The sequence below is a fragment of the Lepidochelys olivacea genome (genome assembly GCF_965140295.1).
Source record: "Lepidochelys olivacea isolate rLepOli2 genome assembly, chromosome: 1".
Classification (NCBI taxonomy): Eukaryota; Metazoa; Chordata; order Testudines; family Cheloniidae; genus Lepidochelys; species Lepidochelys olivacea.
The window spans coordinates 160,567,671-160,590,646 of NC_140411.1; the positions used below are offsets into that span (position 1 = coordinate 160,567,671).

Here is a 22,976-nt window from a genome sequence, read left to right on the forward strand (position 1 = left end):
TTGAGACTGGAAATAAGGTGCAGACTTTCAACAGTGAGACAGTGTAGTGTGTTCTCCATCAATCTGAGTCTTTAAATCAAGATTAGTTGTCTCTCTAAAATACATGTTCTAGTTCAAGCAGGGGTTATTGGGCACGTAGAACTAAATGCAGGAATTATGTTGGGTGGTTCTATGTCCTGTGCTACACAGGAGGTCAGACTAGTTGCTCACAATGGTCCCTTCTGACTTCAAAAATCAAAGAATTAATCCTTTTAATTATTGAAGCTGCTCATGTTTTAGCTGATTGCTAGCCTATTTGTTTGGAGCAACCCATAGAATTGTTTAGCTATCACACATGGCGTTCCCAGGTGGTTACATCAGTCACTCACTCTTTGTTTTGTCTTCACGGATCCCTCAGGTGACAAACTGTTTAAATGTGAGGAATGTGCAAAGCTGTTCAGCCGTAAAGAGAGCTTGAAGCAGCATGTTTCCTATAAACACAGCAGGAATGAGGTGAGTTGAAACAACCAGATGATTCTTCATGAGGAGAGATGAAAATGTGCTGTGAGTTCAGTGCTGACGATTGCAGTGTGTGAGTCAGTCAAGTGTAAATAGAAAAGGAGTACTAGTGGCACCTTAGAGACTAACCAATTAAGATGCCACAAGGACTCCTTTTCTTTTTGCGAATACAGACTAACATGGCTGCTGCTCTGAAACGTGTTAAGTGTGAATGGATCCCTGGTATGAATTGCCTATGGAAACGTGCTCAGACATTTGTTACCTCAAGGGGGAGTGTCACTGAATCAGAGCTAGCTGGAGACTCAGGGCAGGGTCTAAAGGTGTGCTCCGACTGCTGTTCACTGTACTAAGTAGGATTATTTAACTGTTGTCTTGTTTGCGTGTCATCTCTGGTTATTGCCACCTGTTGTCTCTTGTTGTATGTTCAGGCTATGAGCTCCCTAGAGCAGAAACAGTTGTGTGTGTGTGTACGTACAGTGTGTTTTGCAGTGGGGCTCTGATCTTTGATTGTGGCCTCTGAATGCTATTGCAATACAAATCGTAATGGTAGTAAAACCCATTAATGGCAATGAGAGTGTTTCTACTGACTTCAATGAGCTTTGGATCAGGCCCTAAACTCTCAGATTACTGACATCTGATGCCAAGAATATTGTGGAGCCTGACTACAAGTCAGAAAACATCTTGTTTTTCCTAAGTCAGATTCTTCATTGCAGGGCTTAGAGTAGCCAAAAAGACACACATGCTCTCACCTACACATGTGCATATGCATCTTTTATAGATCAGTAAGTACAGCACCGTATTTTTTGCAGCAAGTTTAGAATTAGGAGTCATGCTCTGAAATTTAAAATGTCAGAATTCTGTGCTGAAATGTACTCTCATGTTTTGAAGAAAAAAAATTCTGTTGAAGAAAATGAAATGGCTCTCACAATAAAAAAGCAGCCTAGAATTTTTTGCAAGCTCTCTTTACATTGTGTATGGTTTGTGTTTCTTCTCCCTCTTTTAAATGTTTACTGTTTGCAATCCTCAGGTCGACAGCGACTACAGGTACAAGTGTGCTACATGTGAAAAGGCCTTTCGGATAGAGAGTGCATTGGAATTCCACAATTGCAGAACAGGTGATAACTGCTCACCAACATTACCTAATCTTGAATCAGCTTTATTAATTTCCCATATGTGATGGTGTTTACAGACCTCTCACTAAGACTAAATGAGCGATGGAGCAGTCCTGGGCCAAGAGGGCCCCGCCCCTCAGCAACCGTAGAACTTGCTCCAGATGGAGGACCTGTGTAAAAGGGGACTCTGGCACTCAAGCAGGCAGGACAGTGAAGAAAAAACTGTCTGCAGGAACGAAGCCAGTTGGTTGGTAGCTTCTGGGACAGGAATCCACAGGGGAAGGGCCTGGACTGTGGGTAAGACCTGATCTAGCAGTCAGGGGCTCCACCCCTTTTTTTCTCTCCCCTTCTCTCTGATGGGGAATCACTGGACAATGCGAAGGGAGCTGCGAAGCCCTGAATGATTATCTGAATTGTTGAGACTGTCTGAGCAACCCTCCCCGGGGAGGGAAGCAGAGTGCTGTGACCCTGCCCCAAACTGAAAAAAGAATAGGGAAGATAGGAAGTAGCCCAAGGGTGGCTGGTCTGGTGTATCAGCAAGAGAGGGGCTGAGATACTCCTTACCCTTTCCCCCTTGGGCTGAGACCCAGTGGAGAGAGAGGGCCCAGGTCCCTGTACCCTTCCCTCCCCGCTTTGTCCAGCCAGGAGAACCCAGGGAACACTGGATGAAGACAGCTGTAACTCAGCTGCCAGGCCCTCAGATTGCCTGACAAAGCCATACCACAGTTTTGGGGACTGTTGAGCCATGGCCTATGGACCCTCAAGTGAAGTCTGCTACACCATAATTCATCTCTATAGCAACCAGGAAGGAAGAGTAGTCATTTCAGACTTCACTTTCCTCATGCTACAGCAGCACTGTAAAAACAAACATTTGTTACCACATCATGGAAAACTATTTCAGGCAATCTGTACAGCAACAATTCCACCTATGCATTGTATTTTATCTCTTTCCCTCTCTCGAATTTCATGTCCCCAGCTGTGCCTCAGATATCTCCTCCCAGATATCCTGCCACTTTCTCCAGCTTGCTTTTTCTAAAACTAAACTGCACACCTTTCCTCTCAATCCATCTCTGCTTCCTCTTATCTTTGTCACCGGTGACAGCTCCAGACTTGCAGCCTCCCGTTTCCCAGCCTCGCACGCAGCTTCACCAGCTTTCTCATTCCTTCTCCCAGTAAATCCAGTATCCCACTAGGTCCTGTTGTTTCTTCCTCTGTGAGATCACTAGAACTTATGCTTTCCTCTGCATCTCCTCCCTAGAGTCCTTAGTCACTCCTTGGACACACAATATCCATCAGCCTGGAATCCTCTGGGTAATTGTTCCTCCAAGCACAACTGGAAGTAACCTTACTTAAGACTTTTCTTCCAAGGAGCAGTGCTTGTGTAAAAGGACAGATGGTGCCAAGACCTCCCAGTAATCTGCCTTCATCAGTAGCAGCTCTCTCTCACAGAGTTGATCCTTTCCAAAATTAAAAACATTTTAAACCTACTGTTAACTGGCCTAATACTACTTTCTTCTGTCTTATCCCTGTGGCATCTGCAAGACCATAGAACAACTCTCAGACTTCTGAACAACTGTTGTGTTAGGAAGAAACTTCCCCAGTAGGCCTGTTGTTGTATAACTGTCCATTATGGGGGTTTTACACCTTCCTCTGAAGCACCTGGTACTGTCTGCTCTTGGAAACCAAGTGCTGGACTAGGTGTGCCTTTGTTCGAAGCTGGAATAGCAATTCCTATACTACTGTGTTCCTCAGACAGTGCTGCTCCAAACAGGACATCGTATTTGGAAAACCTGTGACTGAACCCAGTTTGGACAGAATTAACGAGAGTGTGCCAGACTGTGGGGCCGAGGAACTTATTGTGCCAGAATCAATGTTCATGTTAACGTCTTTAATATTTATCATTGCTGAATTAACTTTGGAAGCAATTTTGGTGTTTTTTGGTGACTTTTGCCTTTCATAGAGCAAGACAAACCCGAGGGAGCAAGGGTGGAATTTCTAGTAGAGTTGCCTGTGATTGGTTTTGAGGAGCAGATCTTAACCTGTCGAGACTCTAGATTGGTTGATTTTATTTTACTTTTTAGTCAGAAGACAAAATGACAAGTAAGAACAAAAAACTGTCATGTTCTGCTTTCCCCCGATTCATGTGTGGTGCTTTGTAATGCTAGATCTAACTATAGAATAAATTTATCGCATTTAAAAAAAAAATTTTTTATCTTAAAATAATTGCTTTCTTTCCATTACCTACAGATGACAAGACATTCCAGTGTGAGATGTGTTTCAGGTTCTTTTCCACGAATAGTAACCTCTCAAAACACAAGAAGAAGCACGGGGATAAGAAATTTGCATGTGAAATCTGCAATAAAATGTTCTACCGGAAGGACGTCATGTTGGATCATCAAAGGAGACACTTGGAAGGTAAGTACACTTGGCATGAACCTGATTGTCGCTTTTGAAGTGTCAGTTGGCTTGGGGAAATTAAGTAAATCATTCTGCATCAGTTTTCACTTGATGCTGGCTATCATTTCAAAACTAATTAGCTGATCTGGTGTAGCTTGTCCTGGCAGGGGGTTAGCATATTTTTAACAATAAGGATAATGAACCATTGGAATTGATTACTGAGGGAAGTGGTAGATGCTCCATCATTTGGAGTTTTTAAATGAAGATTGGGTATCTTTCTAGACTATATGCTGTAGTTCCATCACCAGTTGCTGGGCTACATGCATTATCTGGTGGAAATTGTGTGGTCTGTGTTGAATAGGAGGTCAGACTAGATGATCACAGTGATCTCTTGTGGCCTTAAAAATTAGTCTTCTGAAATTTCTGTGGTAACTGGAAAACTTGTTGGCAGAGTTGCTGTCTTTCACTTGGAATTGGACGGCAGTGAGTAAACACAGATCCATTCCAGAGACTAATATGGGATTTGACTATCAATTTAACAAATAAATTGAATGTGGCACAATATGTTGCCTTACAACATTTAGAGCATTTATGAAACCAGACCAGAAGAGCTGAGCACTCACAAATCTCATTGAAGTGAGTGGGTGTTGCAGGTGCCCAGCACCTTTGGTAACTAAGCCATAAGCCTCTGAAGGAAATGACAGCCACAAAGAAGAGGTTAAATATGAGAACATACAATGAAATCTGGGTATGTTTTAAACTGCCACTAGTAGTTTTTAGGGACAAGATTGAAAGTAATTTAGAAGTAGGGCCAGATGAAACAGTCTGGGCCCTAGGCACATGACAAGAGAGGCCCCTCTTTTTGTCCTGCCCCCCCCACCACAGCCCCATCCCCCACTTTGAGTGATGTTGGGGGCCGTGGGTCTCCCCTCACCTGTCACAGAGGCTGGGCCAGTGACCTGGGAACCCCTTCTCTCCCCTCGAAAGCAGCAGGGGCGGCAATAGGGGTCTTTGTTAAACATGAAGTGCCTGGGGTTGAGCGGCTGTGCATCTTTAGCACCATTGACTAACTGGCTGGAAGAGTTTCTAGGTTAAACTGCTCACCACCCTGGATAAAGCACCTTGCACCGGATAGACTTGACTGAAACAAATAATGAAAGTGATTTGCTTGCAGTAGAAAAGTATCTTTTCTCGCACTTTAAGATTGGAACAGTAACCAACAGGGAAACAAAAATATATCTTCAACACGCCTCTCTTGTATTTCTAAGATCCCTTTCACCGCTGTAAATAAGCATTGGTTCGTTCATTCAGAGACAAAATTACACATAGAGCGCTACTCCCCTATCTTACTGCACTTTACAGGAACAGTGTGTATTTGACTGAAAAGGCGTGCAGGTGTGGAAAATGTGGTTTATTTTATTTTATTTTTTTTTGGTGGGGACTGTGACGTTAAGGGGTGAGGCGTGTGAAAAGAGAAGACTTTGAGCACAGCACAGAGAACATGGTGCGCTACAAGAAGGAACCCTCGGGATGCCCTGTATGTGGGAAGGTAGGCTTTTTTGCTAGATTATGTCAGGTAGAGCTTTGCATTCAAGTTCCAGCAACCCTCCAGTGCGCACTATACATGCACCAAGAGAAGCTCTGTAGCCAACGTTCTGAGGAGCTTTTCACTTAAAGCAGCATTAAACAAAACCCTAGTCCAACCTCATATTTTCCGAGGAGCAGTTCAGTTATAGACTGTTACACTCCAGCTTTGTCTATTAATACAGTCTCTTTATTTGGCTTAGGGTGGAGTGAAGGGTTTGTGTTGGAGTGAGAGGAGCGGGATGTGGGCTCTGTGAGCAATTCTGTGTTAGAACTGAAAGTGAGTGTGTTGTGTAGTAATGACAGCCACGAGTCCAATTGGGCAGTGTGGGGTGGTAAAATATGCAGTCCAAGATTAGTGTGAATGTGAATGGCGTGGACACGAATGTGGGCTTAACTACTGTTTCTGAGATGTTTAGTGATTTGCGGTGGTGGAATTTGGACTCAAGCAACCTCATTTCTAAGTAAATGATGGGTTTTTTTACTTGGGTATAGCTAAGAGTCACTGCAGTGTAGTGTATATAGAAGAGACCACCCTTCTTAGGCAGTCCTGTTTCAAGGGACCATCCCCACATATCTCCAAATGTATTAATTGTAGTTCTGCTCCACCTTTATTAATCGTCCACCTCTTTTACATAACCGATCTCTGCTAATCCTTTGAGTGATTATTGATGCATAAGTCACTATGTTAACAGCTTGTGTAGCCTCGTGTGGAGTGGATGATGGGAGCTCTTACTTCTCTGAAACACAAACAAATAGGTTGCCCTGCCCAGGAACAGGTAGAGCAGTATTAAATATCTCCTATACCTAAATCGCAAATTAAGTTATGAAGAGTTGTAGCTCAGATGCCTCTTGAGGCATGACATGAAAAACATTCTTCAGTGTTCTTCTACCCTAGGTATTTTCATGCAGGAGCAATATGAACAAACACCTCCTGACACACGGAGACAAGAAATACACCTGTGAAATCTGTGGACGTAAATTTTTTAGAGTGGACGTTCTTAGAGATCATATTCACGTCCATTTTAAGGTATTCTGTTAATATTCTGATAACTTGCATTTTTTTATTGGAAACCTGTTAGCGAATACTAAGGTGGTGTGATCATGCTGGCCACATAAGAGGGATCACATACATCTCCTTGCCTTGTATGTACATCTCTGTAGGGGTCTGTTACTCGATTCAAGCCTGAATTTGGTGTTTGGAATCTCGGAAACAAGGGTTTTGGTTTTTTTAAGGTAAAACCTTTGCAACTTATCTTCAACACTGTGGGTGATTAAGTATGAGAGAAAACTATGAAGTAGGAGAGTTGAGGGAACCATCACTTTAAACATTAATGGATAGGTTACATAGAGGAGGTGGTGTCTAATGGGTATGGCAAGCAACTGGAAGTCAGGAGGACAGCTTAGTTCAGGACCCAAGATTGGCTTCTGACACTCTGCCTCACCGTGGGCATGCCACTTAACCACAGTGCTTCAGTTCACCCACCTAAAGCAAAGAAAACACTTACCTCCTTTGCAGGGTGTGGAGGCTCAATTGATGAGTGTTGGTATGATCCCTTTTAGAGCTTTGGGTGGAAGGTGCTATGCGAGTGTTGGGTAGAAGTATGATTAATTATTATAGCAGTTGTCACACTGATCCCCAGAGCACAGGCTGGTGGTCCGCAGACATGGTGCTGCTGCTCCTCCTCCTGGTTGCCAGCTGCTAAACTGCATTAAAAGGTAGCTATATCCTGAATATTTTCTTGATGTTACTTTTCTGTATAAGCAATTGCTATAGTTGCTCCAGGGCTGTTAAGCAATTATGAATGGGAGGAGAGGCATGCCTGAAATAGTCTCTTTGCTATAATGTGTTCCATACTCTGAAAGTCTTTCAGAATCCCTGAGGTATTACAGGATCCTCATGGGGAAACGTCTTGCCTTTTGAACTGTCTGACAAACCCTTTTAATGCAGTTAAGAGTGAAGTGGTTTAGTGAAATGGTGCAATTTCTTTAACACAAACTGAAAGGTATTACGCTCTTCAATGGTGCCATTAAAATGGTGCTATGGATTTAACACTGCTGCAGTTTAGTCCCTATTTATTCTAATATTAATAAAACATGCATATATTTGACATTTAAAAAATAACAAAATTGTGTCCGTCTACAAACTGGGGAACTTTTGCAGGGATTTCATTATATGGGAGAATACCTTGAATCACATTATTGTTGCTGTTTATGTAGTTAGTCAGTGTGGCAGAAGGGTTGGGGCTGTATTAACTTTTGACATTAGATCTGATTAAGATGGAATCTCTTTCCCCACCCTGTATAGGACATTGCGCTAATGGATGACCACCAGAGGGAAGAGTTCATTGGTAAAATCGGAATCTCATCAGAGGAAAACGATGACAACTCTGATGAAAGTGCAGATTCTGAGCCTCACAAGTATAGCTGCAAAAGGTGCCAGGTAGCTTTAAATTCTCCTTTCCAACTAAATGTGTGTGTTGGTTTCTTCTGTCAAAGAAAAAGTTGTTATAATTAGAATTTCACAGAATCTTGAAAATAAGCTAAGAGAGGGCCAGTCTGATGGTCTAGCAGCAGCACAGTCTGGGGGATTCAAGACCACGACCTAACTGTGGTCCTGCACGCCCATGTCAGCAAGAGTTGGTAGCAATGAGAGGCTGCCACAGTCCTCCCTGGCATCTGACCCTAGTGGAATGGCATTTGTGGCCTCTGGAGCATACTTGATTGAGCCATCCACTGTGGGAGGAAGAGAAGATCATCACAGATGGGCAGGGCTTTCGGGAGTTGGAAAGAAGTGTGTGTGTGTGTGTGTGGCATGGCCGGGGGAAAATGTCATCTTCAAGACTCTTAGAATTCTCTGTTGGCAAACTGATTGGTTAGGACAGCTAAACTGACTGAATTATTGGTTATGTCAGAAAGGCAGAATGGCTTTGTGGTTAAGGCACTGGGCTGAGATTCAGGAGATGAGGGTTCAATTCCCAGCTTTGCCACAGATTGTTATCTTGGGCAGATTATTTAGTCTCTCTGTGCCTCATTTGTTCCCCATCTGTAAAACTGGGATAATAATACTCCCCTTCTCCCAGCCTTTGTCTGTCTTGTCTATTTAGATTGTAATCCCTTTCAGACAGGGACTTACCATCTACACCACCTCACACAAGGGGGCCCTGATCTTATTTGGGGCCTCTAGAGGCTACCGTCGTACAAATAATCATCATAAAGATGTGTGACCTCAGCAGTGACGTGCCTCACTTTCAGCTCAGTACAGTTTAAACCGCTGAGAAGCGAAACCCCTGAGGTGGTGCGTTGTGGTAACTCTTTAGGCTGCCTGTTGTGCCAGGCTAATCGTGATATAAACGGGTGAATAACGTAGGCTTCAAAATAAGAGAATTCACGCAATTCAGGTTAGAAAGCTGTTTCTTTGTCGGCTCTGGTATCAAGCATCCCTGCAGTCCTAGGCAAACGGAACAATCCACTATCGGAGCTGACAGCAACAGCTGTGGAAGATGAGTGAGTGCTGGGAAGGGAAGGCTCTTCCTGGCTGGAAATGTCTCTTTGTGCATTCCGAAGGAAGAATAGAAAAGTAAATCTTAGCAAAATGAGACTCCTGCACAAGGAGATAATTTCTCTGTATCTTCTCTGCTTCCCCAATGAAATGGGAAAGATCCTTAGAGTCCAAAAGCTACTCTCCCCCTCTGCAGGTCTGCTGCATTGATGGCTAAGGGTGGTTGGCTGTAGCTCCCTTCAGGGCCAGAAATAATCAGAGGATTCCTAGCAGAGCAATGTGAGACATTTTTTTCCATCTCCAGTGGCTGAGTGGACTGCCCCTGCAGCATTCCCAGCCCCTGCCAGCAAGGGAGCACCAGCCTGAGCTAGCATCCCAAACTACAGTCTCCCATGTGGAGGAACTGGTTTTGGATGTTCTTTATAGGTATGCTTAGTAGTTCAGTGACAAAACAGGTTCTAGGAAGGAGTATAGATTTCCCTGTACTCTTTGTTTGATAGTGAGGACAGTATTTCTGATTGCTGGCTATTTATGCTGTAGATCCCAGTACTACATTAACTGGTCACTATTTCCTGAGAGATTTTTTTTCCCATGCCTTCACTGTTGGTTCGTTCTGCAGTTAACCTTTGGCAGAGGGAAGGAGTACCTAAAACACATAATGGAGGTTCACAAGGAGAAAGGCTATGGCTGTAGCATCTGTAATCGACGATTCGCCTTGAAGGCAACTTACCATGCTCACATGGTCATTCACCGGGAGAATCTGCCTGATCCCAATGTGCAGAAGTAAGATGACATGCCTGAATAATATTGTATGAACAACTACATTTTTTGAGACCGTGGTGGTTGTGCCAAATAGGGGTGCTTAGTTAGTGAGGGATAGACACACATTGACATTCTTGAGGCTTTTCTCTTGAATGTCAAGGTACCAGGAGAAATCCTGTCTTTTTTTCAGTTCCTTTTGTGATATGAGTAGCTGATGTTTTCTGACATAGTCTCAGGTTTATACAGTCATGCAGTTATTGTGTCCCATTGGGATCTTGCTTCATTAAGGGCTGCAAGATCAGGTCCTCGTTTACTAAAGGATTAAAATACACCCCTGACTGTCAATATGTCATGTCATATATAGCAGGTACACCATCAGGCAGATAATAGTTCTGGATTTTTAAAAAGTAAAGGTTTTTAATCAAATCAAAAAATGACTGTATAATATGAGAGCACAATACTGCCTGGCCACACTTGCCTTCAGATGTACTTGTGTGTGTTTTTTAAGGCTTATTTTATTTAAGCCTATTTTACCATACGCTTATATTTCAAGGAAACCTTTCCAGTAACAATCATCTCAAACAAATTTCAGTTGCTGATTGAGATTACTGAAACCATAGTCCTGTCAAAAAGAGAATGGCAGTGTCTGCTTCCTTTTCTGTTTCAGATACATCCACCCATGTGAAATTTGTGGAAGGATTTTTAACAGCATCGGGAATTTGGAACGACATAAACTTATACACACAGGTAACACAATGTTGTTGTTGTTCCTTTATTATTAATATCAAAGGTTTCCTTTTCTGGATGCTTTCTGAGGCCATACTTTTACTTGTCAGGGAGAAATTGGTTATGGTAGTTTAGTTTATGGTAGTTTACAGTAAGAACCCATACAATTATTGTTATTTTTATGGTTTTATGGCAGGCCAATTTCATAAAGTAAATAAATATATATTATTGATGAGGGTAAATGATACCAGAGCTTGATTTAAGAGATTCCTTGATTATATTATTTAGCTTTCATCCAATAAAAATGTTGACTCTCTAGTTATCTCTGCTGAAATACTCATCCAGGCCTTCATTTCTTCTCACCTTGAGAACTGCAGTTCCTTCCAGCTCTTTGGCATCCCAGAGTGCCAGCTCCTTACTCCAGCATGTACAGAAGGCTGCTCCCCATCTTCTCAGAGGTGGAGCAGAGCACGTCCACATCCCTTCATCCTTAAATGACTTTGCTGGCTCCTCACTGTGCATTTCAGAATGCCATTCAATATAGCGCCTTGGTTTTTAAAACTCTCCAGTCAGACTTCTGTCCCTTGTCTCCATGCACTCCCCTCACCTGCTCACTTAGCACCACTCACTCTTCTGTCCCTTTACACAATCTCAGCATTGTTGATAGAGAAGCATAAGTCTCTACAGCTCATCATCAGATCCTTCTCTATGGCTTTCTTCTCTCTCTCTCTGCCTCAGTCTTGTTTCAAAACTCAGAGGAAAACCTCTTCTCTCCCTAGCCTATTTCTCATAATTCATTTTGGGATACAGTTTGCATGAGAGGAGCTGTTCAGGAGACAGTTTGAATATTGCTCAGTGAATCTATTGCCAGAGGTTTGTCAGCTTTTAGCACCACACACATTTTCCCCAGAGAGTCTGCTTATATACTGCAATAACCTTTTTTTTTTTTTTTTTTTTTTTTTTGGGAAGGTGTAAAAAGTCATGCGTGTGAGCAGTGTGGAAAGTCATTTGCCAGAAAGGACATGTTAAAAGAGCACATGAGAGTCCACGATAACATCCGAGAATACCTGTGTGCGGAATGTGGTAAAGGTACAGACATCGCCTTTGAATTAGACATTTTGTTTAGGTTACATTTCCCATATTAAAACCAATAGCTTCATTAAATACCAGGGAAGTCCTCAAAGTAATGAGTCTTGTATTTTGAATAGGAAGCCATGCTGATCAGGATGTTAGGGGTCTGCCTTAATTTTACATCCATCAGTTCCCTGGCCTGCAGCAAGCAAACCTGACTTCTAAAGCTCTTCATCTGTTCTGCTGCAAATTTCAGGAACGCTTGCTTGCCTGATTTCCATCACATTTACGTCCCAGAAAAGAGTCAGAAAGAACACAGTTTAACTGTGCGTTCTAGGCTGAGTTTTCAGGAGTTAGCAGTTAGAATATACATTTTTCTCTACTTTGTTACTTGAACAACCTTGAACTGGAATCCCTGCAAGACACTAATATTGTGCCTTAGATTATGCTGTTGTCAAATTCCCTGTCTCTCCATGCTTTTCTCTTACCCTCCTTAGTGATTGTTTAAATATTTTCATATATATATATCTTTTTTTTTTTTTTACTTAAAAAGCCCAAACCCACTAGTTAAAGAGCATTTCTAGCTCAGCTGTGGGCATTTGTGGACATCTTCTATTAGGGATGAAGTTAGGATCATCTGCTTGAAACATGCTCATCTTGAGTCCTTACTCTGGGTGCGGGGCAAAGGGTAATGCGGATGAATTTTCCCACCATGTCTTCAGTTACATCTTCATGGCTCACAGGAATGAAGACAAAACATGCTCTGCGTCACCACATGAAACTCCACAAAGGAATTAAAGAATATGAATGCAAGGAATGCCATCGTAAATTCGCACAGAAGGTCAACATGCTGAAGCACTACAAAAGGCACACAGGTGAGAGCAACCCAGAGGACCGGTCATCCTACAGAAATCACACTTAATCAGTTAAATGGTTGTTTTGGAAATATATGACATTACGCTGCTCTGAGCAGTCGAAGAGCATGAGCAACACAGCTTAAAGGAGTATTTTACAAGGTGTGAAGACTTTGGCCTCTCATGAGCAGAGACCTGCCCACTGTGTCATGGTTTGTTTTTTTAACATAGACCATTGGGTCTAGGGTACGGTTTTTGACTTTGAACTCTGATCCCCAGAGACAAATGTCTCACCCACTGCACCAGCTCCAATTAGTGCCTGCATTTCCTACAGTACTTTTGCAAACAATGGAAAAAGTGGCTAGTGAAACTGATTTTTCATAACGTAAGATTCACAGTTGTACTAGGTACCGTTGTTTATCACTCCAGTTTTAAATGTAATCTCTCCATACAGGGATCAAAGATTTTATGTGTGAGCTCTGTGGGAAGACATTTAGTGAGAGAAACACAATGGAGACCCATAAACTGATTCATACAGGTAAGTGTTCTAATGCAATGTATCAAAAGACAACAGCTTGACATTCTGCTTCAAGCAATCCTGAGTCAGCGTTCTGCACTACGTAATTAAAAAAAAAAAAGGTGTTCCCCTTAATGCAATATAACAATATTCCCCTTTAGCGATATCTACTAACTCCTTTTCATTTCATTTGCCACCAGTGGGGAAACAGTGGACGTGTTCAGTCTGTGATAAGAAGTACGTCACCGATTACATGCTTCAGAAGCACATCCAGCTAACTCACGATAAAGTAGAAGCTCAGAGTTGTCAGCTCTGTGGGACAAAGGTTTCTACCAGAGCTTCAATGAGTCGACACATGAGGCGCAAACATCCAGAGGTGAGATCTGTGGCAGATGGATTGTGGCTTATTATCAATTCACTTGGCTTAGCTGTGACTTCAAGTGAGTCATCTACTTCTTCCTTCTTACATTCTGGCAGGACTGATCTTGGTTATTTGTAAACCAAGTGTCTGTGTTAGGCTTGATTTTCTGCATTAATGGCAATTCCACAACTATCTTGCCCCTCTGTTTGTATTCCTTCTAATTGCTGATTCATAAACATTTAATAGTTCCCTTTTCCTATTAATTCAGCTAAGTTTTTCTGCTGCATCTTAACTCCGTATTTTTCTGTTTTGTACTCATCAACTAGAGTGGATAATTGATCCCTGTTCCTTTTATGGCGTTCCTTTCACACGTTTGTTGACAGCTATCATGTCTTCCCTCAGAATTCCTTTAATCTAGCTCAGATATGGCCTGCTCTACTAACTTTTCCCTTGGAGATCTTGCTTTATAAACCGCTTATCATTATTATTGCTCTTCCTTGATCTCCTTTGTTTCCCAGTGAAGGCTCGGAAACACAATAAGGGGCAAAACTCTTGCAGTCTCTCTTTTGCATTAAAACCAATCTGAATAATAAAGTACCTGAAATGAGGAGAGCTGGTTGTTTCTGATCTTTAGTGAATTGAGATTGATAGATCCTGTTGTATACAGTGGAGCACGCTACACTCAGAGACTTGCAGTTCAGAGGTGCTGTAATTTTTGTTGCTCACTGAGGCATCAGGGCAGGTAAATGATGGTTTGTCTTCTCCTAAAGCCATAGAATCATAGAATATCAGGGTTGGAAGGGACCCCAGAAGGTCATCTAGTCCAACCCCCTGCTCGAAGCAGGACCAATTCCCAGTTAAATCATCCCAGCCAGGGCTTTGTCAAGCCTGACCTTAAAAACCTCTAAGGAAGGAGATTCTACCACCTCCCAAAGTCCTTCAGGTTTAATGGGGTATTGTCTGCCTAGGAAGCAAGAATAAAAAGATGCACTGCAGCTGCTGTTACGTTTAAACTAAATTTCCAGCAGTGTGGTCCCTTTGTTTATATGGAATATAGTGACCCATACAGTATGTTTATTTTTTCCCACAGAAAGCAATGAGATGTTATGGAATTGGTTGCTGGGGTGTTACTGAGAGGAAGGAAAATTATATACCATAAGATTATTATTATGAATGAAAGTAAAACACATTATATTGATTAACCATATCAATTAAAATGCATTCGGTTGCATGATCTTGTCTTGTGTTATTGTCAATGGATCTCTCCATTGCTGTTCTGTACTGGCCATAATTTATCAAGCTGACCAGGATCTGTTTATCTGTAGGTTCTTTCAGTTAGAATTGACGATTTAGAGCAGCTCCCAGAAGCTACCACCATTGATGCCTCCTCTATTGGGATTGTTCAGGTAAACTAACCGTAGCAGAATCCTAAATTCTTCTGTGGCTTTGGGTCCTTGCCATTCACATGCTGTTCCCATGGCACTGAATGACATACACCATAGCATCCACCGCCACTGGTGAGCCACCCCGGATAAAACTGGAACCTGCTGAGGAGCGCTGGGGTTGGATTCAGGATCCTGTATGCACTATGGGCAAGTGTTTTGCATTTGTCACAGGCTTAGTCTTAACGGAGGATGAACAAACTCCTTTTCCTGTGGAAAAACAGGTTTGAAAACTTTACTCAGACACTGTAGCTTCTTATTACGGTAGTGCCTAGAGACTCCAATGGGGATTGGGTTTGTGCTCTGTTTATAGAGAGTGAAAAAAGAAGCAGAGAGGAAATGCAGTGGAAAAATGGAGCAGAGTGTGGGAAGAGTTAACAAATATTATTATTAAGCATTTCGGTATTGTCAGTGTGTTGGCTCTGTGATGAACAGATCAGAAACAGAGGCCCTGCTCTCAAGGCTAACAGACTTGTGGTAATCAAACTGTGGAAGCAGCATCACAGGGCAGATTTGAGCTGGGGCTTTATAGGCCTTGTGGAAGACGTGTGTTTTAAGGAGGGACAGTAAAGAGAAGAGATTGATCAGATCAGAAGCAGGATTCTGAAGAGGAAAACAGAAGGTAAAGCCCTGGCCTTACTGAAGTCAATGGAAAAACTCCCATTGATTTCAACTGAGCCAGGTTTTCGGAGAGGAATAGGATTAGGAAATGAAAGAGGGACGTTAAGTGCTCAGGTTGAGCAACAGGGAACAAGTGAGCATGAGTAGTAAGAGATGGGGTGGTCAGGGAGCAATGCTGGGCAAAAGATGAGGACAGGGAGTTTTAATTTTATGTTAAGTGAGCAGAAGGCAGTGGAGGGATTCAAAGAGGCAACAAACATGATCAGACCGTCTGAAAAATGGAGCAGGAACGGGAACCGCAAAAATGCCAAGAAAAAATAGAGTGAAAAACAGAAGAGGGAGTGGGCAGAGTGGAAAACAAATCCAGAATGAGTGTGAAAGACATTGCAGAGAGAGGGAGAAAAAAATCTAAGGAAAACCAGATTCCATGCCTACTGTAAATAAGGGTTATGTCCTTTGCAAATATCTTAACTGTGGTCAGCATGGTTGGTGGGAAATGCATTTTTCAGTGACTCAGCTCAGCTGGTGTAGGTCATTTTTTGAATAGTACTACAGAGATGCTAATAACCTCTCTGCTCTGTGGTTTAGTGGGGGTACCGGTATTGTAAAGAGTTAATTACAGGGAGCAAAACCATTCCCTCAAATCTGGTGTTAGCCAGTTTGTCATGTCATCTTCACCTGGGGATGGACAGCAAACCAACCTCTGGTGACACTCTGAACTAAATGACTTGAGCAGCGACATTCAGTTGTACTGAAAACTCTGTTCTTGTAGCCTGAGTTAACCCTGGAACAGGGAGAGTTACCCGAAGGCAAGCATATGAAAGCTCCTAAACGTGGCCATAAGCGAAAGCAGAAGCCGGGCGAAGAGGAGGAAGCACAAGTGCCTGAGGACCCTGCCTTCAATGAATACACAGAGAAAGAAGCTGAATTCACTGGGAACGTGGGAGATGAAACCAATTCAGCCGTACAAAGTATTCAGCAGGTGAGTTCCCATGAAAAGCTACTGGACAGACATTGCAACAGGGGTTGATGCTCTTGGAATCCTAAGGGCAAACGTGAATGAGCTAGGGATTTAAAGCTGCAGGTAGAAAGCACAATTCAAAGAGATATAGAAAGATGGGGGAGGAAGAGGGGTCTATTTAACCTCCTTCACTTCCACTCAACTCCTTATCTTCATTTCTGCCCATTTGGTGCCACTGCCTCTTGCTGAAGCTGTGCTTGCAAGTTTGGAGTGAATCCAGGGGATCATTATCGATATTGCATTTGTCTCTAGCTTGTTAGTTGCTTTCTTCCACTTACAGCAGCAGTCAGATTCCCTTCAGCATGATATCCAGGGCCAGCAGTAGTGGCACCAAAATGGTCTGCATCCAGCTAACACATTTCATTTCAGAGAGCCCAACGGAAGGTTGAGGTTTTATTTCTGTTTTTCCTTAGGTGGTGGTGACCCTTGGAGACCCAAACGTCACGGCCCCTTCTAGTTCTGTTGGGTTGACAAATATTACCGTCACCCCAATTACCACGGCAGCTGGAACCCAATTTACAAACCTCCAGCCAGTGGCTGTGGGCCACCTTACTGCTCCTGAACGCCAGTTACAGCTCGACAATTCAATTCTTACTGTGACATTTGACACTGTCAGTGGTTCTGCCATGCTGCACAATCGCCAAAACGATATTCAGATACAGCCACAGCCAGAGGCAGCCAATCCCCAGTCTGTGGCGCATTTTATAAACCTGACAACCCTGGTGAACTCCATTGCTCCTCTAGGGAACCAGATCACAGAGCAGCATCCGTTGACATGGAGGGCAGTGCCTCAGACTGATGTCCTGCAGCCCCAATCGCAGCAAACACAACAGCAGTCAGGACAGCAGCAAGTTCAAACAGAGCAGCAACAGCAGATGTACAGCTACTGATTTATACTTGAAAAGACTTGAAATGGACTGGACTATGAGACAGTTTAAAAAAAAGTGGAAAACTATACGTGAATTGTTTGCTGGATACCAAACAGAGCTGGAAAAATGTTTATACAATGAAATGTAAACTAAAATTGGCATAGCACCCTGCAACGCTGTGGTCTTGAAATTCGCACACTATTTCTAAACACAGCACCGTCTAGAAGTCTTGTTCTAAATTCAGCACCCTTGTGTGGTGGTGTGTTTTGTGCAGTGATGGTTCTGGGTTTTGACAACAGCATTACAATAGACCTTACACAAAGAGAGGAAATCACAAATAGTAAATATGACTAACCCTTCAGCCATACAATTTAATCGTTTTCCAAGCTGGAGGGAATGTATACAGTGAGCTGGGGTTCACTGGTTGTCACCTTCTAGAAACTGAAATGTAAAGATATAATTGAGCCCCCCAAAAAAGGATTGATTTGTTTTTTTCATCCTTAGACGGTCTTGTATCTAACAGAACATCTGGTAAAGTAAGGGTGAAGGTTTGGGGCTGGAAGTAGGGTCTATGGGGTGAAAGAAAATGTACCCAATTTCACAAAGTATTTCCATTGTAGTGATGGAAAAATCTTTTATGAGTAAAACATGTCAGTGCTACCTGAAGCAAATAGCCAGTCTAATGTTAAAACAACTTTTACGGTCTTCTAGTAAAGTTAAGTTTGAATCAAACCGGTTATGAGCTGAAACCATAATGTGATAAGATTTTACGTAATTTTGTTAAAATTGCTCTTTCAATATTGCTTTTAGCTAGGAGACCTGAAGAGCAATCATTCCCCTTTGATCAAGTTCAGGATGTGAATTACCAATTAGTCTTCTTTCATCATGTAATAAACATTTGAGAAAGTAATTTTTTATATAACCTTTGTATTTCACTGTGTGTTCTTGGTGGATATTGACGTATCAACGGCTGGTCTGACTTGGTTCCATGTATCTTTTCATCTCCTTATTCTTCTGCATGGCAGAATTAGTGTGTGGATTTTGCTTGTAGAACTTCCAAATCCCATAGCCATCCACTGGCTGTCATGAAGTCATAAAGTGCAATATCTAACATTCATGTACACTGCCACAAGGAGGCAGTCTGAGCCAATGGATATAGGCCTGCCTGGCTATACGGGAAATGAAGGACAGATGCACCCATCTCTGCTGAGACTGCCATTTCCAATGCCTGATAAGCTGTATCCTCCATATCTCCTGTTGGTGCCAGTGCACAGTCTGGATTGTTGCATATCAAAATGAAGATGATATCCTCTCGCACAAAGGACAAAGCCCTGCTTTTCTCAAAGAGCAGTGAGCAGTAAAAGTTGCTCTCTGCCACTGGACACCTGAAAGGCAAAACTTCCAAACCACCAATGGATGAAGAAAAAGTTCCTTCCCTGCATTACAAACAGAGGCACTCAAACTTGCTAAGAGGGATTTTCCTTGATACGGCAATTGCCGCACTTCACAATGGATACAGACTGATGTAAATGAAAAGCCTGTCTGTGCCTAACACATTAATGAAAATGTTCAGTTTGTAAACAAAAACGTGATGAGGAATGAGTTAAACTTGAAAGTGTGTGTCAGCAATATCTACCTCACCCCTAGAGAATGAATTATAATATCCACAGAAAAATCATTCTACTTAGAGACAAAAACAGATCCCTCAGAAGTATGAATGCCTGGAAACGAATAGCTAAAGGATGTGCACCCACTTTGCTCATTATTAATTATTTGTATTGTAGCATTGTCCAGAGGCCTGAAATAGGAGCGGGACCCCATCGTGCCAAGTTCTGTACAAACATTCAGCACAGAGAGTCCCTGCCCCAAGGGGCTCACAACAAAAATAAAATTCAGAACCATATATTCTTTCTTCAGTTACTATTGCCCCATGCAAATTACACCTTCCCATGCAACCTAAATTATGCACCCTTGTTGTGGTCTGAAATAATAATGTTAGTGAGATGAAGAAATAACATTCTGTTTAATTAGAACTAAAGATTTCAAAACTAACAAATCCTGCATCTTGGCAGGGGGCTAGACTAGATCAGCATTTCTCAAATGTGGCCACAGCCTTCTGGGCAATGATTGGATGAGGGGGCAAAGCAGCAGCCTCTCCCCCTCCCCCGCCCCAGTACCCTCCCCATGCCCCTAGTAGGGGTTGGGCCCTGTCCTCTGCAGACACAGATGCTGGAGGAGCAGGCAGCCAGTGAGTTCCCCACTTTCGTGGGGGCAGGTTTCGGCCCTGGAGTGGTGGACGGCAGGCTCCAGCTGCGGGGCTCCAGCTGTGCAGTGACGGGCTCCTTCCCCCGGTGTAGTGCTTCAGGCTCTGTCTCCAGGCCCCATCCGATAGGCGCGGGGCTTTGGTGACAAGCTCCAGGCTCAGCAGCCCTCCCTCATCACCCTTGTGTCCCACTGCCTTCTCCAGCTCAGGGCTTCAGTCACACTGTGGCAGGCTCCAGCACTAGGCTCATCCCCCATCACCCCTGGCTTTTGCTGCCTCCTCTGGCCCCAGGCTTCAGCCACACAGCGGTTGTCAGCCACTGGCCCCTGCTGCCTCCCTATCCACCTCCCCATCCAGGGCTTAATTTGTCCCCAGGCTTGCAGGGCCGAATAAGTCTGCAGTGAAAGTGATATTTGTATGTTTGTTAATATCACTTTTCATAACAAACTTAGTAGCTAGCTGGGAGGCTGTGAAAAGAGATATTAATATACAAGCATCACTTTTCATAGCAGCAGGCTGACTAGACTTAAGTCTAAAATATAAAAAGCAACCAAAAAAGCAAAAGGGGCAACAAAAAGGACAAGAACATGCAAAGCACCTTATTTGTATTTCTATTCTGCTCAGACCCAGTAAAGAATAGAGACAACTGTACATTATTTTTATTATTGAGTCTGCAAAAAAAACCCAATCCTACATTAAATACATACACATGTCCAAATCATTGTACACATTTGTTTTTCCTAAAGTTAATTAAGTATTTTAGGAAAAATTGACAGAGTGGCCACCAGCAAGATTTGGTGGTCGCATTCTGAGGCCACCAAAAAAATTGTTTTGAGAACCCCTAGACTAGATGACCCTTGCTGTCCCTTCCAACCTTATGGTTCTATGATTCTATGCCCCAGGGTACATTTGCTTATGTTGGAACTCAGAATTTTCTGCAAGTGTGTTGTGCTGATTGAAAGTGGGGTTTTTATATATATATATATAGAGAGAGAGAGAGAGAGAGAGCGCGCGCACCGGCAAAAAACCTTGTGGCTGAGAGAAAACATTATGGAGTTACAAAATATGTTGATCTATGGTGATGTAAAGTTAACTGGTACATTTTACCTACATTTACTAACAAACATATGTATTGCTTTTAAAAAAGTGTACTACATGTTAGAGCCATATCACACTGAAAATAGACCCCTTGATAAGGAAATGTTTGGGGGTTTTTTTCCTTCTTTCATTTTCCTAGTAATATGTATTTATGCAAACTGAAGGTTGGGCTAGGAGGTGTAAGTTCATCAGGTGGCAGTAAAGTAAAATGAGCATGAGTGTGTATTTAGTTTCTTTAATTTCTCCAGAGCCTTGTAGATTGGTGTTTCTGCAATATAAATAATGAGGAAAGTGGCTTCATCCCTTAACTGTTCATTTCCAGACTGTCCTATTTGAGGATTTTTGAAGCAGAAGCACTAGAATACATTTGCAGTGGGACAGGACAGGCTCTATTGCTATATGCTTTCAAAATCAACTCATTCCTACTGAAGTTTGTTGTTTGTGAATTTCCCTGCTTTTTTTCCTTTAAGTGCCAAATGTTGAAATAGGGTTGATGTTTATATGGTTTGCAACAGAGAGAGCCCTGAGACAGATTTTATGAGGACCAATGAAGCAGAGCTTCTTTCCTCCAGATGTTAGCAAGGCCATAGAAGGAAAGTTGGGGGTGGGGAAGAGTTCCATGTGGGTAGGATCAGGGTGGGCACAGTGGAGGAGAAGGAAAGGCTTTTTATCTGGGTGATCATATAATGAATGTGTGCATGCCAACCATTTATTTGATCTACTGTAATCATATCAAAAGAAATGTCTCTTTTGATCCTCCAGTAGCCTTCCCCTAACCCCAAAATACTGAAAGGCATTTCACTGCAGGAGAACAAAAGGCAAAAACACTGAAGTTCCTTGAAGAGATTATGAGCTTAAAAAGTATTAGAAAGTTTTTCAAAAAATAAACTTCAGCTACATTTTTCAGAGCACCTCAACTTTAAAACTGTTTTACTTGGGTCAGTATACTGCAAACATAACATTTATCAGAGCATTTCTCTTGATTATTTTTCACTAAACTTCCCCCAAAAAAGCCCTGTACCTAGGGTGAGATGCAACGTATGGAACTGCAGCACGACTGATGTCTTTTTGGAGAAGTTGGGGGTGGAGGATCTTGAAAATGAGCTGATCTTGGAGAGCTAGTGTGTGCTGCAGCTTCACAACTATTCTCCCTGTGAAAACATGTCCTTTGCAATGCTACTGTGGTCGGGGTTATCTCTCAGGATTGGCCTGCTTTTAACTTTTTTCCACAGAGTTTGTCAAGGATTTTTCTTTAATACTTTGGCCCAATATGAGGAACTTACTTATCTGAGCAGTTTCTCTATCTCCTTTGCTCAAGAAATATTGTCTTTAGTTCAAATGAATACCAAAGTTATGCCCTTTTGTTTCAAAGTAAAAATACAAGGGGTGTGTAATCCAGCACAGAGACATGCATTTATTGAACAATATCTTTGCCAGTACATCACCAGCCTTTTTTGACTAATGTGAAGTTATTCCCTGTCTTTTCAGCAGTGATTTGGGAATTTTGCACATTGATAATAGCAAAATATTGACTTATTTGGAGCCAAAATAGCAACATATAGCATTCCATGTACATACAATTGTCTATTGATAAAATATTTAGTTGAATGGTGCCTATGGCACATGGACACTGAAACAAAGGAGCCTCAAGCTGCAGAATCTTTACTAGCGCTATCATTCAAAAGCAAAAAAGGATTAGTGTAACCATCGAACTTTGCCTGCTCTAAAGACAAGAAGCTTACTCAAGTTATGTCTCGTTACATTTGTACGTACCACAGAATACAAAAACACGGTACAGTTTTCAAATAATTATACTACAGCACTGCCATTGTAAAGAAGTGGGATGAGGAAAAGGTTAAGTCCTCCTCACCTGTAGTCTGAGATCTCTCAGGAAAACTTACTGTATCAAGTGCTATTACACTGTCTACTATTAAACTTTTTTGAGACTTCTCAATACAGAAGGTGTATATTTTGTGTAGAAATGTATATATTGCTTTTCCATCTGTCTAAATAGCCACATTCTCTGTACCTGTTAATGTTCTGGAAATTTTGAAGTTCTGGAAATTCTGAAGTTGACACATGGGTAGGTATTCAAGAGTTAATTTTTCAGAAAAGATTTCCTATCACTGTGTAATAGAACAACCCAGTAAATGGTGCTGTGTGTGTATGCAAAGGTAACTGAATTTCCCATCCTGAAAACCGTGAGTAAAGCCATATATCTCTCTCACTCACACACACCAGACTCACACACACAGACAGAGAGTCTATAGATGCCATA

At 42.3% G+C, this 22,976-nt stretch overlaps 1 protein-coding gene across 2 annotated transcripts in view; it reads left to right on the top strand.

The window, feature by feature from the left end:
• PRDM15 (PR/SET domain 15) overlaps nt 1-22,635 on the top strand; it is a 48,819-nt gene extending 26,184 nt beyond the window's left edge. The window contains exons 11-25 of one of the 2 annotated variants that reach the window (XM_084617498.1): nt 398-492; nt 1,526-1,613; nt 3,858-4,025; nt 5,462-5,556; nt 6,490-6,621; nt 7,900-8,034; nt 9,713-9,876; nt 10,523-10,602; nt 11,551-11,670; nt 12,396-12,527; nt 12,961-13,044; nt 13,224-13,399; nt 14,710-14,790; nt 16,220-16,429; nt 16,882-22,635. In XM_084617498.1, coding sequence (XP_084473624.1) covers nt 398-492; nt 1,526-1,613; nt 3,858-4,025; nt 5,462-5,556; nt 6,490-6,621; nt 7,900-8,034; nt 9,713-9,876; nt 10,523-10,602; nt 11,551-11,670; nt 12,396-12,527; nt 12,961-13,044; nt 13,224-13,399; nt 14,710-14,790; nt 16,220-16,429; nt 16,882-17,358 — 2,237 coding nt within the window. In that variant the 3' untranslated portion in view covers nt 17,359-22,635. Of the gene's footprint in view, nt 1-397; nt 493-1,525; nt 1,614-3,857; nt 4,026-5,461; nt 5,557-6,489; nt 6,622-7,899; nt 8,035-9,712; nt 9,877-10,522; nt 10,603-11,550; nt 11,671-12,374; nt 12,528-12,960; nt 13,045-13,223; nt 13,400-14,709; nt 14,791-16,219; nt 16,430-16,881 lie in introns of both variants that reach the window. The other variant, XM_084617499.1, reaches the window with a different exon arrangement.
• The last annotated feature ends 341 nt before the right edge of the window (nt 22,636-22,976 follow it).